Source organism: Marmota monax, unplaced genomic scaffold (assembly GCF_021218885.2).
Source record: "Marmota monax isolate L192 unplaced genomic scaffold, Marmota_monax_Labrador192_F-V1.1 WCK01_AAM20220418_F8-fsc00005, whole genome shotgun sequence".
NCBI lineage: Eukaryota > Metazoa > Chordata > Mammalia > Rodentia > Sciuridae > Marmota > Marmota monax.
In genome coordinates, this window is record NW_026692254.1 from 23,928,100 (window position 1) to 23,945,403 (window position 17,304).

Consider the following 17,304-nt stretch of genomic DNA (forward strand, 5'->3'; position numbering starts at 1 on the left):
GTTCAATCCCCAGTATGTGGATTGAAACCTACCCCTCTCAAATCCCCCCAAACAAAAATGTATGTCCTTGAACTGTCAGCTGCTTGGTATGATTATAGCACAGGGTTTGGGTTTTATGAGGGAGATGAAGCTGGAGAGGTAAGCAGGGACTAGGCTAGGTTATGGAGTATCCTTGTACACTACAAATAGAAGGAGCAGGCTTAGGAGTTAGGATTTTATCCTCTTGACCAACCAAGAGTTTCAGGGGAGTGACTTGATAAAGGTTTTGGAGACTTCTGTGCTTTGTAGCACATACATTTCATACCAAATATCCTAGAAGCTGCAGCCCACCCAACTTTATTGATGATTTTAGAGGAAAACCAAGAGAACCAAGAATGATACATAATCAAGGAAGCTGGTAAGTAACTATGAGAGATGGGTGAGAACAGATGTCAAAGTGATATAGTGTGTAATGACAGAATATGTCTCCTTTTCAGTCAGTGACCAACTATCAGAGAATAAGCTTCTAATATCTGCTTTCTGGTAGGGGAGACAAGGAAGAAGGTAGGAATGGGGAGCCAAGAGAGGTTAATGTTATCTAATAACTTCCAGCCTTTCACTAAAAATTTTAGCAAAAATTCATAAAAATCCTATGTTGTCTGCATTTCAACCAAATATCTGGTGCTGTCACAAAAGGTTGAGTGTCTCCTTTTTAATGCTGACTTAATTATTCTAGCAGTTCCAGGGAGTTGTGAAACAGTGGTGAGGGGGAGAGACTGGAATTTTTTTTTTTTTTTTTTTAAAGCCACCAGGAAAACCAGCATTCTCCAAAGCTAATTTAGCTTTGCTAAACTGAGGCAGAGTTGTATATTGAAACAAAAAGACCTTACATATTATATACTCTTAGAACTTTAAACAAATCTCTTCTTTTAAAGAAGCATTTTTCATTGAGGGACCATATATTACATGATTTTCAAACTTTTTTTTTTTTTTTTTTTTTTTAAATATTTATTTTATTTTTTTAGTTTTCAGTGGACACAACATCTTTGTTTGTATGTGGTGCTGAGGATCGAACCCGGGCCGCACGCATGCCAGGCGAGCGTGCTACCGCTTGAGCCACATCCCCAGCCCGATTTTCAAACTTTTTGAATTTGATTTCTTTTCCATCTGAAAAAGTTGTTCCTTGTTAGGGAGAAAATTTTCTTACTAAATAGAGAATTCAACAGAAATCTGTTGAGCGCCATCTGCTGGCTTTGTCATAATGGACCAAATAAAGCTCCTGGAAATGTTAGAATTTGCCTATATATTAGTGTTGCAAAGTTATGATCCTGGAAGTATATGAATTGTGTTTTTTATTATTTTCACTTAAAATAATACCATTATGTGTTAGTACTGAGCAGAGGGATGCTCTGGGCTTTTATTTTCAATCCTGTGTGTGTGTGTGTGTGTATGCATATATATATATATATATATATATATATATATATATATTATAGGAATTTCATTGGCCAGTATCTTTTACTGGCAAAAGATTAGCTTGTTTGAAATAAAAAGTAACTTTAAACATCAAGTAAATTTGTTTAATATTGTCTAACAGTGAAATCAACCTAAGTCTGTATCTGGAATGACTGTAGTTTGTGGTAAAAGTCAGTAAGTTTCCAAGTCAATTCCTATTTATGCAGCATGAGGTACTTTGAGACATTTTCTAAGAAAAGCTGTGTAAAAGGGCTTTGCCTGCCAGTTTAGAGTAGGCAGGGAGTGTATCTGAATATATATATATATATTTTATCTCCGAGAAATGGGTAAAGCCCATAGGTTAAATAAAAGGGGTGATTCTGTTATGTTCTCTTCTTGTCTGTAGTCCTTTTGACTTTTAGTTATGTTTTAAGTGACCTTTTTTGTTTCTTTTGTACCAGGGATTGAACTCAGAGGCACTAACCACTGAACAACATCCCCAGCCCTGTTTTGTATTTTATTTAGAGACAGGATCTCACTGAGTTACTAAGTGCTTTGCTAAATTGCTGAGGCTGGCTTTGAACTGACGATCCTCCTGCCTCAGCCTGCTGAGCCACTGGGATTACAGATGCACTGCTTAAGTGACCTTTTAAAGGACTGAGCTACAAATTTGTTACACTTAGCATTAGATTATAAATCTTTTGATTTTTTTTTGTCCAGTCATCTTATCTAAGATTCATTGAAGAGAGAGAAGTAGATTGTTTACAAAAAGAGACTGTAGTTAGTAATTCATTCAGCCAGAGTTTATTGAGTGCTTAAAACAACCAGACACTCTTTTAGGCACTGATATAGCACTGAATGAAACAAATATGGTCGCTGCCCTCAGGCAGTTTACAGAATAGAAAGAGCTGGGTGAGTTCATATATGCTTATGTATGTATAATATATTAAATACATTTATACACATGAATAAATCTGTGTGCCAGATAGTAAAAGATGCTATGGGAAAAAGTAAAGCTTAGCAAGATAAAAGTTAGGGTAAGAGAGTTCTTACTTCATTTGGTATAATCAAGGAAGACCTTATTGATAAGGAGATATTTGAAAAATAGTGAAGATTAATGTTAAATAAACAACAGTCGTTTATTTTATTGATCTTCACCAACTATGTATAGAAGTTCACAGGACAGATAATGTTAATCCTTTCGTGGCTCCCCTTGATCTAGAGCATCAAGGCAGAAGTCCTTGTTCTGGTCCTGTCTTTTGCTTATGTGTTCCCTTTGGTCAAGCCATGGCACATAACTCCTCAAATATGCCGTATTTATTCATTTCTATGCCTTTTCATATTCTTTTACCTCCTTTGTGTAACTTATCCTTTGTTTCCCTAGTCAGCTTCTATATGTTTTTTTTTTGAGATTCACCTTAAGTTTTATCCTCTCTGGGTAACCTTTCTAATCTTACCCTGGATGATTTTATTTTGTCTTGTTCTTTCTTTTGTTATGCCATAGCACTTAAAAAATATATATATATATACATATATATATATATATATATATATACTTTTAGTTATACATGGACACAATATCTTTATTTTATTTATTTATTTTTATGTGGTGCTGAGATCAAACCCATGTGAGGCGAGCGCTCTACCGCTGAGCCACAACCCCACCCCTTAATATTTATTTTTTAGTTATAGGTGGGCTCAATATATTTTTATGTGGTGCTGAGGATTGAACTCAGTGCCTCAAACATGGTAGGTGAGTGCTCTACCTTTGAACCACAACCTCAGCCCTGCCATAGCACTTTTGAAATGCTTTTGTTTGTAGCATTTCTTATGTGACTGTACCTGTGAATTTGCATGAGCTTCTCCTACTTGAATCTTGGGTCTCAATCTGTTTTTTTGTTGATGTCTTTTGTGGGGTAGGCTAGTGTGTGAATCTCTGGAATATACCTGCAATTTTTTTTTTCTTTTGGTCTGTGTTTCTTTCAAGGAAGAAGGATTAGAGTTTTTATCTGATCCAAGCAATATAGTATATTGAAACTTTGGGCTGGGAGTGTAGCTTAGTTGCACAGCATTTGCCTAGCATTCATAAGGCCCTAAGGTCAATCCCCAGTAATGTCCCCTGTCCTCCCCTCAGATAAGTTTATTATTAGGACAGAGGCTTGTATACTACAACTTGTGAGCCACTGGCCCACTGCCTATTTTTGGAAATAAGGTTTTATTGTAACATAGCTGTACTTTTTTCTCTATGTATGTCTATGGCTGGCTTTTGGACTATGAAAAGCAGAATAGAGTAATTGCAACAGTGACCACATATTTGACAGAAACTAAAATATTTACCATTTGTGTGTTTACAGATGAAATTTGCCAGCTGCTGTATTAAATACATGGTGGAGACCTTGCTCTCACTTTTTTTTTTTTTGGGTAGCCTGGGTGTAGGTAAAACAATACAGTATGTCTTAGTGAGTTCTTAGGATTAAAAAGTAAACATGTGATGCCATATGACACACAAAACAACTATTTACTCCTTCCTTGGGCCCAGAAACTACAGTGAAGGCAGGACAAGTCATCTAACTTCTGACTTTCCCTTTACCCTAGGACAAAGGGCCTGGTATTCTTCTGGTTAATCGGTTTGGATTTCACCAAAGCCTAATGACAGGTGATGGTCTTGTGGCCAAGAATGCAAGCTCTGGAAACAGGTGTCATCAGCCTGCTTTCTCTAGAACTCAGGTCCCCCAAACAGCAGCAAGTTGGAACAGGGTGTGGTAGCAGTCTACTTCCATTCACTGAGAGTTTCAGACTCCTTATATTCTTTGGGTATAAATGGGCATTTGCTATCAGAGAGACTTTGAGTATACATCTAAGACTTGTCCAGGAGGAAATGGCAGGAGAATAAGTGGTCAGGAAACTTGGGAGTGGGACTTAAGTTATCTTGGAGGTGGAGGCACTTCCTTTATTAGTCTGTAGGGTTTTGCTTTGTCCAGTTGGTATCTTATTATCTTTAGAAATGGATTATATCATAACTCCAAGCATTTCAAGCAGGAACAAGCTGGGAGAAATAGAGATTGATCCTTTCTGTTCATTAGACACTTGATGAAGACTTAGGTAAGGGTTGGAGAGGTGATTTTCCAAGCCTTCTAAGAGAGATGGTGGCACTGTATCACCTCTCAATTCCATCTACTTTTTGTGTTTTGTCTGAACCACTTTGGCTAGCTTCCTCAATCATCTTCCTGTTTCTGTGATTTCCCTACTGTGGTCAATTCCGCACAGAGGAACCATACTAATTTTTTTAAATTTTGCATTTTAAGTTTTTAAAAAATGTCACTCTTTTTTCCCTCCAACCCACCAGTGGTTTAGCATCACACTTAAAACACACACACACACACACACACACACAAACACACACAAATACACCCCCCCAGTGGTTTAACATCACACTAAAAAATCCACACTTGATCCTCACACCCCATATCAGTTATTCACATTATTTACTTGCTCCTGCTGACCTACCTTCTTTGTTATTCCTTGAACATGCTGAATCTTCCTTCCCTTGAACACTTTTTTCCTCAAGCTCAAATATGATTCCCTGAGAGGAGTCTTTTATTGAAAATTACCGTCTGCCGTAGCTGCTTTCTTTTTTATCAGTCATTTAATTCTTTAGTAAGGTATTGAGGTAAGCATCTTTGCTGTTCTGCCTTATGGCACAGAGAACTTAAATAACACAATTGTTATTTAAGTTGAACAAAAAAATGATGTGTATACTGTGATTCAAGCCCAGGCAGGCTTGTATCAGAGCCTGTCTTCTTAACACCATGGTATGTTAACAAGTTATAAACCAAATTTTAAAAGGTAGAAAACAAATTGACTTAAGGTAGTGCTATTACTGGACTGCTCCAAGCACAACTGTGGCAGCACTGTTACCCATAAACTGAGGTACTTTGTTCTTGCCTAGGGTCTTCTCTTACAGCAGGGCCTCCACTCTTACAAGTGGTGAACTCTCTTATATTGGTCTGCGATCGTATCCCTTTGTCTTTCCTATGGAAATTCTCCCCCTTCCCTTCCCTGTCTTCTCCTCCCAGCTAGTCTGTTCTTAGCAGTGTTCTGGTTAAAAGCTGATTCCTAGTGTTTGCCAATTTCATCGGTGCAAATGCTCCCAGATGATTGATTTCAAGGCGGCAGTCTCATGTTACTGAAGATTGAATTGGTAAGAGATGTTTGCTTGGGAAGACATGTGTAGTAGCACACCATTTTACAGAATTTCTATCAGAGTTTCTATCACAAACTTCAACACAGATAATAGGAAGATATAGATTAAAAAGTGATGATTTTTAGTATTTGTGAAATTTGTTCTTAATATAATTAACTTAATTGTAAACTTATATAATTAAATTTTATTAATGGCTGTGTTTAACAGTTGGCTTGTAGAATTCCTGAAAGTTTAACAGCTTTCATGCATCTATACATGTCAGCTCCATATACCACTATAGGCATCTTTTTGCTGACTAGGCCCACCTTCAAAACCTGATGACTGGCACTGTCTTACTATCCAAGATGATAGTGCTAGCCCTTCTTTTACCATTCTCCCACAACACTTCCTTTCCTATTCTCCTGACCTTATTTATCATATTTCCTGTTTCAAATCCCCATCTCTTGCCCTCCTATTGTTTTCTTAAGAAGTTAATTTCCCCAGTTATGGGTAGTATCCTGGGGAATAGAGTCATCCAGCAAGATCTTATGTGGAGAAGAAATCTTTAATCAAGAAAAGGAAGATATTTTGTTAGAATTGCTGGTTAGAAATCTAAATGAAAAAAATTAAACTTAATAATCACATAAAGGTAATTACAGTGCTATTAATGCAGTAGATATACTATATAAATGAATTTAGGATGGGGAGAACTGAGACCAGTGATTACCATTTGGAATAATTTTTATAATCCTTTTATAAAAAGCTATTTGTTATTGATTTTAGTTATACATAACAGTAGAGTCCATTTTGATAATTATTATACAAGCATGGAATATATCTTATTTTAATTAGAACCTCAGTCTTGTGGATGTACATGATGGTAAGAGTCACTGTGGTATATTCATATATGAACATAGGAAAGTTTTGTCAGATTCATTCTACTGTCTTTCTTTTTCCTATTACCCGCCTTCCTTTCACTCCCCTTTAATCCAGTGAACTTCTAGTCTCTCTCCTCCCTTTATTGTGGGTTAGCTTCTGCATATCAGAGAAAACATTGGGATGTTCAGACCTTTGGTTTTTGGGGATTGGCTTACTTCACTTAGCATGATTGTCTTCAGCCGCATCCATTTATCAGCAAATATAATAAAGTCATTCTTCTTTATGGCTGAGTAATATTCCATTGTGTGTGTGTGTGTGTGTGTGTGTGTGTGTGTGTGAGAGAGAGAGAGAGAGAGAGAGAGAGAGAGAGAGAGGGAATATGAAAAAGGTGTAGGGCTTCTACAATGAAAACCACAGAATAATAAAAGAATTAAAAGAAGACCATACAAGATGGAAACATCTCCCATGTTCTTGGATAGGCAGAATTAATATTGTTAAAATGCCCTATACAGATTTAATGTAATTCCTATTAAAATTTCAATGACATCTTTCACAAAAATACAAAAGGCAATCATACAATTCATTTGGAAAAATAAGAGGTCCAGAATAGCCAAGGCAATCTTTAGTGAGAAAGTGAAGCAGGAGGCATCACAATACCAGATCTAAAATTATACTACAGAGTTACACTAACAAAAATGGCATGGTATTGGCATAAAAACGGGCAGGAAGACCAATGGAACAGAAGAAAAGACACAGAGACAAACCCATATAAATACAGTTATCTCAAATAGACAAAGGCAACATACGTTGGAGAAAAGATAGCCTCTTCAACAAATGGTGCTGGGAAAACTAGAAATACATATGTAGTAGAATGAAACTGAACCCTATCTCTCACCCTGCACAAAACTCAATTCAGAGTAGATCAAACACCTAGGCATTAGACCAGAAACTCTACACCTACTAGAAGAAAACGTAGGCCCAAGACTCCAACATGTCAGTGTCAGCTCGTGAATTCCTTAGTAGACTCCTAACGAACAAAAAATAAAATTAAAAATCAATAAATGGGATGGCATCAAAATAAACAGCCTCTTCACAGCAAAGGAAAGAATCAAGAGCATGAACAGAGAGCCTACAGAATGGGAAAAAAAAATCTCTGCCATCTGTACCTTAGCTAGGGTGTTAATTTCTAAACAAACAATTCATAAAAAACACCAAAATCAGCAACTACAACAAAACACAAAACTATCAATAAATGGGCAAAGAAACTAAAAAGACACTTCCAAAAAGAATATGAACAGTCAACAAATGTGTCATAAAAGTGTTCAACATCTCTAGCAGATGTTGAATTAGAGAACTGCAAATTAAAGCAATGCTGAAATTATCAAGAATATAAGCAAAAATAAATGTTGGTGAGGAAGTTGGGAAAAGGGTACACTCACTCAGACATTGCTGGTGGGACAGAAATTGGTGCAACCATTGTGGTAAACAGTATAGAGATTCCTCAAAACACTAGGAATGGAATCATCTTTTGATCCAGATATCCCACTCCTCAGTATATATCCAAAGAATTTAAAATCAGCATTCTATAGTGACGCAGACACATCAATGTTTATGTATAGAAGTACAATTCACAATAGCTAAACTATGGGGGCCAACCTAGGTGCCTTTCAACAGATGAATGGATGAAGAAAATGTCTCTCTCTGACATTTCCTCTGCTGTGCTGTTAATAGAGACTGTTCTTGAAACATTTTGGGTTGTTTGGGATTGTTTGTTCCCTTTTTTATATTTTTTGTGTGTCTCCCCATTTATCAGTATGGATCTGAAGTGGCAGAGTTTTCTACCCCATGAATTTACAGTGTCTCTCTAGGTTTTCAGTACCTCACAGATTAGGGGGAGGAAAATAATGTCAACAACCTATGCAAACAACATACAGCATTAAACTAAATACTTAGTTTCTACTGTGACTTCTACAATGTTAATTAGCACCAGAAACAAATAGTATGGTTAGCAGTTGCCACCAGGAAGAACAGCAAGTTATGTATTATGTCTGGCATAAAAACCAAAGAAAAAGTGTCATCTATGACTTCCGTAGCATTAATAATTGCTACATCATTAGTGATGGGGGCAGGCATTATATGAACCAATTAGTGCTAAAAGATGTTAAGAATAGAGTTCAGTGCAAGGGAAGAATTTTAGGTAGGTATAAAAGAATTTGAAGTTTCAAAAGGTGAACAGGGAAAATGCAAAAGAGATATAGGATGTGATGGTTATGAGGGAGGAGGAGAGAAAATAGAAGTAAAACCTTAAAGGAAAAGTGAAAGAGCATGATCAAATTTGGCCATTTGCAAGAGCAGTAGAAACAAGGGAAACAGACAAGTGAAAAATAATACAAAATGAAACCAAAATATACTAATCAAAACCCCTAACCCTCAAAAGACAGAGCAAGGAAAATAGCTACCTTCAAGAAATGATAGATATGAGAAAAAAGAAACATGTATAAATGCCTATGAACCATTCAGCATACATACCAGAGAGAGTGAGAGTGAGAGTGAGAGTGAGAGAGAGAGAGAGAGAGAGAGAGAGAGAGAGAGAGAGAGAGAGAGAGAAAGATTGATTCTTGGTGAAATAATAAGGAATTGTTTCCATTGTGTGGTCAAAATCCTCTCTGAGAATATATGTTCACTATCTGTGTCAAATGACTTTTTTTCCCATTTCTTTTTGAGGTATGTACTGAGCACAAGAGTAGTGGCATGGGCTGTCAAGTCCTTTCTTTTTTGTATTGCTCACCACGTTGCCAGTTGGAGTTCATAAATTCTCAGCTTCCCTTCTGGGCAGTATGAGGTAGAGTGGGCTGGGAAGTACTGTCAGCTTCATCCCAGGGTGGAGTCGCTGCAGAGTTTTGTGAGAGGAGTTTCTATAGATGTTGTTTCCGAAGATGTTGTTTAGGGTCTAGTCAGGCCCCAGGATCTTCACTGAGTGGTGACTGGCCTGGAGATACTAAATCATGGTGCCTCCAGGGCCCAGCAGCTGCAATCTGTGTTGAGAGACTAAACCCAAGAGTCTCCCCAAGATTCCACTTGTGAGTGGGCAGCTGCTTTTTCAAGGATCCAGCCTTTCCTGGCTTTCCAAGCTTAGTCCTGGAGTACAGTCACATCCTTCACACCCACCCCACCCCAGCTGGTCCTCAAGCCAGCGAGACTTCAGAGGTGGGAATCTACACCAACCTATTGTGTAGTCAGCCTCTGGATCAGTCAGACACTGTTTTTAATCTCAGATTTCTCCACACCTAGATAAGCTATGGCACTGCCTGAAATGCTACTTCCTCTAGTCCCCCTCCCCTGCTTTGCCCATGGTGGGTTGGCTCTGGCAACTGGCAACGGTGGGGGCCTTTCTTCTTTATTTTATTGTATCCAACCATCTGAATCCCCAAGCTGCTCTGAGTGTCTGGTATCAAATCCCAGTGAACTCCCTCATTCAACCACCTCACTGAGAGGCTACATATCTGCTTCTTTGGTCTCACACCGTGGAGCAGCTTGGAAAGCAAACCTCCTTTACTCTGCCATCTTCCCTCCTCTCTGAGCAGAGGTTCTTAAACTTGAACTGCCTAAAAAGCAGTTTTTATAGGCAACAGAATGATCAGTTTGGTGACATGTTGAATCCCAATGCATTTATATTTGGGAAATCACCTGCACTTAAAAAATAATGCACAGTATAGGGTATTTTTTCCATTAGTTCTTGCATCATCTATCAGGAAAACTAACACGAAAAATTGTCATACTTAAAGATACATTTCTCATCAATGAAGAAATATGGAAAATATCTTTGTAGGAGCCATACTCTTTGTTTCTTGAGTTCAGTTTATTGGAAAATTGGTGACATAGATGTGCTCTCTTTCTGTGGTTGGGTAAAACTAAAATTGTAATTGAGACTTTCTTGAAAATTGCCCTTGTTAATAATAACTTCATCTCTTGTAGTTAGTTACATAACAGACTTGTTAACTCTGCAACCAGACTGATTTGGTCTGTTTATTCTATAGGTTGGTCCTTTCCTTGACGTAGCAGAGTAATTCATCAGTACATTCTTCAAGGAGGGTAGAGGTTAAGCAGCCACTTTGACAGAAAGTCTTATTGAGATGTTTTACATTTTTATATTTTGTCTCCATTCTACTTGCTTAATTTTTCCAGGTCATCTCAAGTAATGCTAGGTACCTGGTACTACTTGCTGAAGTGTAACAGGGTCATGTAGTTGAAATGGGAAGTTTGCCTTTTAATCTCAGTGACTATCAGAATGCAGAGAATTCTCCTTCAAGGAAAACTTCCAAGTGCCTTTGGAATTTAAATTTCAAGTGGCCTCAAAGTGAATGAAGCTTCTTTGTTTCTTTCTTCTTAATATGTTCAGGGTAAGGTTTTTGAAGGTATGAAGACAATTGTTTACTTTGTCTTAGGAGAGAAAAAAAGGTTGATATCGAAAGCTTTGTTAAAAGGATTTTTCACTGCCTGTGTTAGCTGTCTCTTCTATTATCAGAAAAAGGCAGGTCCCAGACATCACCAGTAAGGTCACAGAAAGTCTCTCAGAAAGATGTGAAGAGGAAATCCTCCAATTAGAAAAGGAATATAAAGTGTTAGAATTCAAGTTGAGAAATCTAAGTTGAAAAAAAAATTACAATTAGAAATTTAAGTAATCCCCCCCTTTAAAGATCCAGTTGGTTAAATACACTCAATTGCTGTGGCCCATTATAGTGCGAAAGTAGCCATATGCAAATGAATAAGCACTTAATAAATAAAATAGGCATATAAACAAAACTATGAACACTGAAATTCAAATTTATATAATTTTTATATTAAAGGTTTCATTTGATTTTTTTTTTTTTTTTGGTGGGCCATTTAAAATGTGAAAACCTTCCTTAACTTGTGAGCCCTACAAAAACAAGTGGGAGGCAATATATGGCCCATGGATCATTTTTTCCAACCCGTGTGGAAAAGGAATGAAACTTTTGAACTTTGGTTTGCATTTTTTCAGGATATAATGATATTTCAATGCCTTGAGAAATTGATTCTTCTTTTGTGCTGTAAACATTTTAATTGGTTGTGTCATGCATTTTACAAGCTTGAGCTTTTCACAACTGTTTCCAAGAGGAGAACTTACACGTAAGAGAGTATAATTCTGTCAACTGATCTAAGTTAGTGATAATTCTGTTTTACTATACTCCTTGTGTTAGGATACTTTTGGAACTCTTCAGTTCAGTAATCATGTCAATAACTAAATTTAAGGCGTCATAAGTTACAGCTTATTTATGATTGTGGTTTATTCTGTCTTCTTACATGTTGTGTTTTACAAATTTGAACTCTTAAGAGATCCCAGCACTTGGGAAATAGTTTGAACTCTGTTTTCAGAATTGACCTACTGGAGCACATCTATTAATAGACTCGGTCCTATGTTTGACTTTATAGATTTTTCTGAGGCTTAATGAGATCTGACCACAGGGTGGCATGTTTCTCTTACAAACTTCATTGTTAAAATGGGAAGGAAAGGGGTTTTAATTAATGAAAAGTCTTTCCTCTAATTTTGGTGTTTAAATGACTGGGTTTTCTCTAAATTTTTTTTCCCCCCCTGTAGTTCATTATGAAGATTTGCATAATATTAAATTACAGTGCCTTAAATCTTGATGCTTTAAAATCTCCTTACCTTGTGGTTATAACACAAATTATGTAATGTTTATAATTGAGAGAATAGTGATTAGAACTGTTTTTCATAGAATATATTGGATTTAGCCATTGACCCCAGGTTTAAAAATCAGTCTATAAAAACTGCTAAAAGAATATAACGAAAGGACGAAAGTATCTTGCCTTTTAGTTGTGAAGGCATGGGCAAAGTTATTGGCATAAGATTTTTATCTGATTACAGAGTCTTCATGTAGGGATGAGTGAAAAAGAGCTTGGATGCCAGATGGTCAGGAGACACAAAATAGTTAGAAAAGTGACCTTTCATTCTGTTAGATTAAAGTGAGAGCTGAATGTCTTCCAAAAATTTTCGTACATGAGCTATAATGAGAGAAGGATCATCTCTGTGTAGTTTTTAAGGGAAGTGAGTTTAGTGGAGCTAATTAAAGTCTTTGTAGGTGGGACTTCAGTGCAGATTTACCTGGAGTCTAGGCACATGCTCTTTGTATGCAAGTATTTCCAGTTGGGTTCATTCTTTGTTGGAGAATGGGTGGACCTGGTGATGATTCTTGAGGTGTAGAGTTTAGAGAATTATTGCTGAAACTAGAAAATGGGCCAAAAGTATTCTGTGAGAGTATAACTATTTAATATACCACTCCATCTTCTTTGTCTAATTTTTTTCATCTCATTTCGAACCTACATACCAAGTAAATACACTGTTAATAATTTACATGTTTATCTAATCACCTCCACCAAAATGTAAGCTCCAAGAGGTTAGAGATCTTATTTTCAGGCTCATTTTGTATTCCAATGCCTAAATATTGCCTGGCAGGTAAGTGCTTAGTATGTGTTTGTTGTTATAACCTACCAGAATGGGGTATAGTTTCAGAGTTGAGATGATATATGTAATTTTCCTTAACTACAATATTTTATGAAGATAGCCTTCCAAGAGGAGCTTTGCTAATGCAAATTTGCTATATCTTTTCCTTTCCTAGGGTGATTGTGTTGTTACAGTACTGCTTGCTGAAGAGGACAAAGTTGAAGATGATGTAGTTTTTTACGTGGTATTTTCGGGTTCTACCCTCCATCACTGTACAAGTACCCGGAAGGTCAGTTCTGATACTTTGGAGACCATTGCCCCTGGTAAGTATTTGGGATCTTTTTTAGCCTATACTAGTTCTTGAATACTTTTGTTCTATGTTCTTTACTATAGAGTAATATGAAGAGTGAACCAGAGTGATTCACATTTTTAAATACATAGGTGCTCTATTTTGTTAATCTTGTTTGTTCCAAAGAAGTGTGAACCTAATTAGAAATAAATGAAATAAAGTGTTATTATTTGAAAAATAAAAATTAGGATCAGCAAAAATATTAATTTATTGTAATGTTGAAATTTTGGAAATACTAAAACGTGGTAGAAGATATGAATTCTCATATGGGCATACAGATTTTATTCTGAATTTCATGGTGGTAAAACTAAAAAATAAAACATAAGCAGTTATGCATTTCTCATATCTAGGATGAAAAAACCTGCAAAACTTTTTATGAAGCCAAATTTGCCCCAAATTCATAAGTTATGGTTCATTGTGGAATAAAAGCCTAATCACTATTGTATTTTTAAATTTAACAGAATTAAAAGATGTTTACTTAATAAAAATTTTTATGAAGTTATGAGGACAATGCTACTTCTAACAGAAACGGGTGATCCGGTAATGCTTATCTCTTGGCCTGTTCTAGCCTTTGCAGATATATTGATTTGTATTTGGAGATGAGCTTCTATCCTCAGTTGACCTTGCTTTAAAGTTAACAATTAACCAGTTTTCATCAGAATTCAGAAGAGTGTATAGTTAGAGGGAACCTCTAAAAATGCCAACAGCTTAATTATTACCATCTAGGGAATGATTAGACTGTCATCCTTTTTTATGAGTTCCCCTTTGTTGGTGTAGGTGTTGTAAGGTTAATTTGTTTGTGAAGCACTTCAGATGTCTGTTTTTTGCCAGTATTGGATCAGGTTGCCCATTTTTCATTCCAGTGACATTTCATATAAATTATCTTTATGTCTGATACCTACCAAATTCTGAAAATTATGCCACAATTAAGAACTAAGATTATGACTACTGAAAGTTTTATTTACCTTCTTGCATTGCAAAAATTATTTTGAAAAATATGGGATATAAGATTTGAGACAGGAAGATTTCTCCCAAACTGTTAGGGATAAGAAATAAAATAGAGTGGTCAGCATAGATACTGATTCCCTGCCCCCCAGGAGTATTAGTATCTTTTATAATTTAGACTGCCAGTCATCTTGTTTGCTACGATGTGCATTATATTGGAAAAGGTATATCTGGAACTTGAGGTCTTCTGTCTAGCAGGTACCATTCATTACCATTGCTAAAAATGTATTATATGTTGGTGATAGGGAGAAACAGTTCCTTAACTAGGTAGAATCAGTTTCTTAACTGGGTAGAATCAGTCTGTGACTGGGCTCTTTGAAAGGAATGGAGGTAATTTTTATTAACTAATTCTTTCTGAATTAGAAAAACTTTAAAGTTGAAGGTGTGTGTCTTTATATGTATATATGTGTACATATGTACCTAGAAAGGAACATCTTAATTAGATAGTAGAATAGTATGAGTAGTTAGAAAGGGCAAGTAGGACAGGGATATAATCCTGGGTTTTAGCCATGACAATAATAAACCCCAGCAGAGTCCAGTACTTTGATGGAGAGGGATGTGCCTGGAATCTTCCTTAGAAGGGCCTTTAAATTAGGAAGGTGGCAGGCGATTACTTTTCTTGGAAACATAAACCAACTGAACTTATAATGACAGCTGGGGTTCTAAATTTATTCTAGATCCTTGTAACATTTTTTTCCAGGATAACTTTCTGAACTTTAGTTTCCATTTCTTCCCTTGACTTTGGTTCTGATACCTCTTTATATGTCTCAGTACCCCCTTTTCCAAGCCACACCCCTCTTGAGTGTCCATTTGTACCTGCTGACTATGGGTGCCCTGCACTGCCATCGAAAGCCAATCAAAATGAATATTGTGTACTCTACTCTGCAGAATAGAGTTTTTGTCTGAATCGGCAGAAATTATTCCTGACCCATTCACTTCTTCAGGCCTGTAGTAATGCCATCTCTTTCATTTTCTACTAATCAGCTTTCTTCTTATCCCCTTCCCACATTCTCTATCATGCTTGCCAGCCATGCCCCCATTCCCCTGAATATTCTGCTACCTACCCACATTCAGTCAGGTAGCTTAATCACAACAGATGTGAAGAAAAGATTAGAGTTCTTGAAGACTCTACTTGTGGAAAGCCAGGGAACATCAAAGTAACTCTTTAGCATGTGAGCCTCTGATTAATATTTGATATTTGATTTGTAAGGATATCAGCGAGACCCCTAGTTGGTGCACTAGAAGCCAACTATTTAAACAAAGGAGATTGCCAACTGGATCTTTCTGCTCTAGTCATCATGTATAAGAGTTTTGTGTTTTCTTTTCAGCTACTGACATTTGGATTAATTTGGTAATTTGTTGTGAAAGGATAGAGATAAGTGCGTTTTTGGGGTTAACTTAGTTTTCCCTCCCTTTTGTCACTTTGCTTCTTCCCACTTGTTTGTTTTTCCTTTTCTTTCTTTCTTTTTCTGGGGATTGAACCCAGGAGCTCATACCCAGCCCTTTTTATTTTGAGACAGGGTCTAAGTTACCCTTCTAGGCTTGCAGGCCTCCTGCATCAACTTCTGAGTAGCTGGGATTACAGGTGTGCATCACCATGGATGGCTTCAGTTTTTAAATTCTTGTTTAATCATGGAATTAATTTTTCAGGCTAGAATTAAACTGCCTTAAATCTGCTTTTGTACTTCTTAAACTTGTGCCTTCCCTTGCTCCAGGGTTCTTGCTCATCATGTCTCATTGAGGCTTCTTGTCTACCTTATAACAATATACAACTGCCTCCTCTCAGAATTCCATGTTCCCCTTTCCTGCTTTATGTTTTTTCATTGTACTTATCAACTTCTAACACATAATATATTTAGCTTATTTATTTTATTTTCTGCCTGCTTCTACTAAGGTTTGGTTAGGTTTATGAGGGGAATAATTTTCTTTCTTTCAGTGGTACGCGCTAAGAAGGCTTCTTCTAGGAATTCCTGCCGCTTGATGGGATAGCGTTTCTGCTGTGTTGTAATCATTCTAGTTCTCAGAAGCTGATCCTTTGGAAAGGTGAATGTACATATATATATTCCCCTTCTCCCTAATTTTGGGGAGAGGGGCAGAAATGTTTCTTAAATTAAACACTTAGCTTGGAGCAGAAGTCTGTGTCCTCTTTCTGAAGCTAACTGATAATTTCTTTGCATCAGTTAAGCTGTATTGATAGCCTCAGGTTCCCTGTATACTGAGGGCAGTGGCAGTGTCAGATTAATCAAGATTCTTCATGGAAAGTCTACACAATAGTTTGTGCATTCTAGTTACTGGATAAATGTACGATGTCTTTTTGCTGCAGCTGCTTCTAATCAGGATGTCTCTCTCTATCCTTCTGCAAGGATAAGACTTGCGATTCCTAATTATTTGGGCTGATTGTGTATGAAAAGAAAAAGAGCTTTGTGCCTTATTCTTGCTTTTTTACGTCATGCTTCATCCACATTGCTGGCTCTAATTTTTTAGTTCTCTGGTATGTTTTACTGTAAGTGTTTTGAAATGTTTTAGTTTCTAAAACCCGGTGATTGATTGACCTTCAAAAGACAGCTACTTCTTGATGTCATCTGTAAACTTTTATCAAATATTGTCTGAAAATAGGTTGAAATACTAGACATTCTAAGTTTTCTTCTAAAACAAAACTTTGACTCCAGATATTACAATTACATCCCCAATGTATGTTTTCTAACGTTTTTTATGTTTTCTAATAAGAACTGTCCATTTGAATAGAGACTGTAGAGAAGTGGTAAAGGGTTTTTTTTTTTTGTAATTTTTATTTTTTTTTGTAGTTGTAGATGGACATTCAGAATGCCTTTATTTTGTTTATTTTTATGTGGTGCTAAGGATCAAGCCCAGTGCCTCAAACATGCTAGGCAGACACTCTGCCACTGAGCTACAGCCCCAACCCCGGTAAAAGCATTTTTAAAGTAACCCTTTCTTGCTTGCCTACCATAGATG

The 17,304-nt window shown here is 36.7% G+C and overlaps 1 protein-coding gene across 11 annotated transcripts in view; it reads left to right on the top strand.

The window, feature by feature from the left end:
* Akap13 (A-kinase anchoring protein 13) overlaps nt 1–17,304 on the top strand; it is a 353,536-nt gene that overhangs the window by 105,943 nt on the left and 230,289 nt on the right. For 10 of the 11 annotated variants that reach the window (XM_046436733.2, XM_046436768.2, XM_046436778.2 and 7 more), the window contains one exon: nt 13,153–13,300. In XM_046436733.2, the coding sequence (XP_046292689.1) occupies nt 13,153–13,300 (148 nt within the window). Of the gene's footprint in view, nt 1–12,842; nt 12,990–13,152; nt 13,301–17,304 lie in introns of those variants that run through there. The other variant, XM_058577063.1, reaches the window with a different exon arrangement.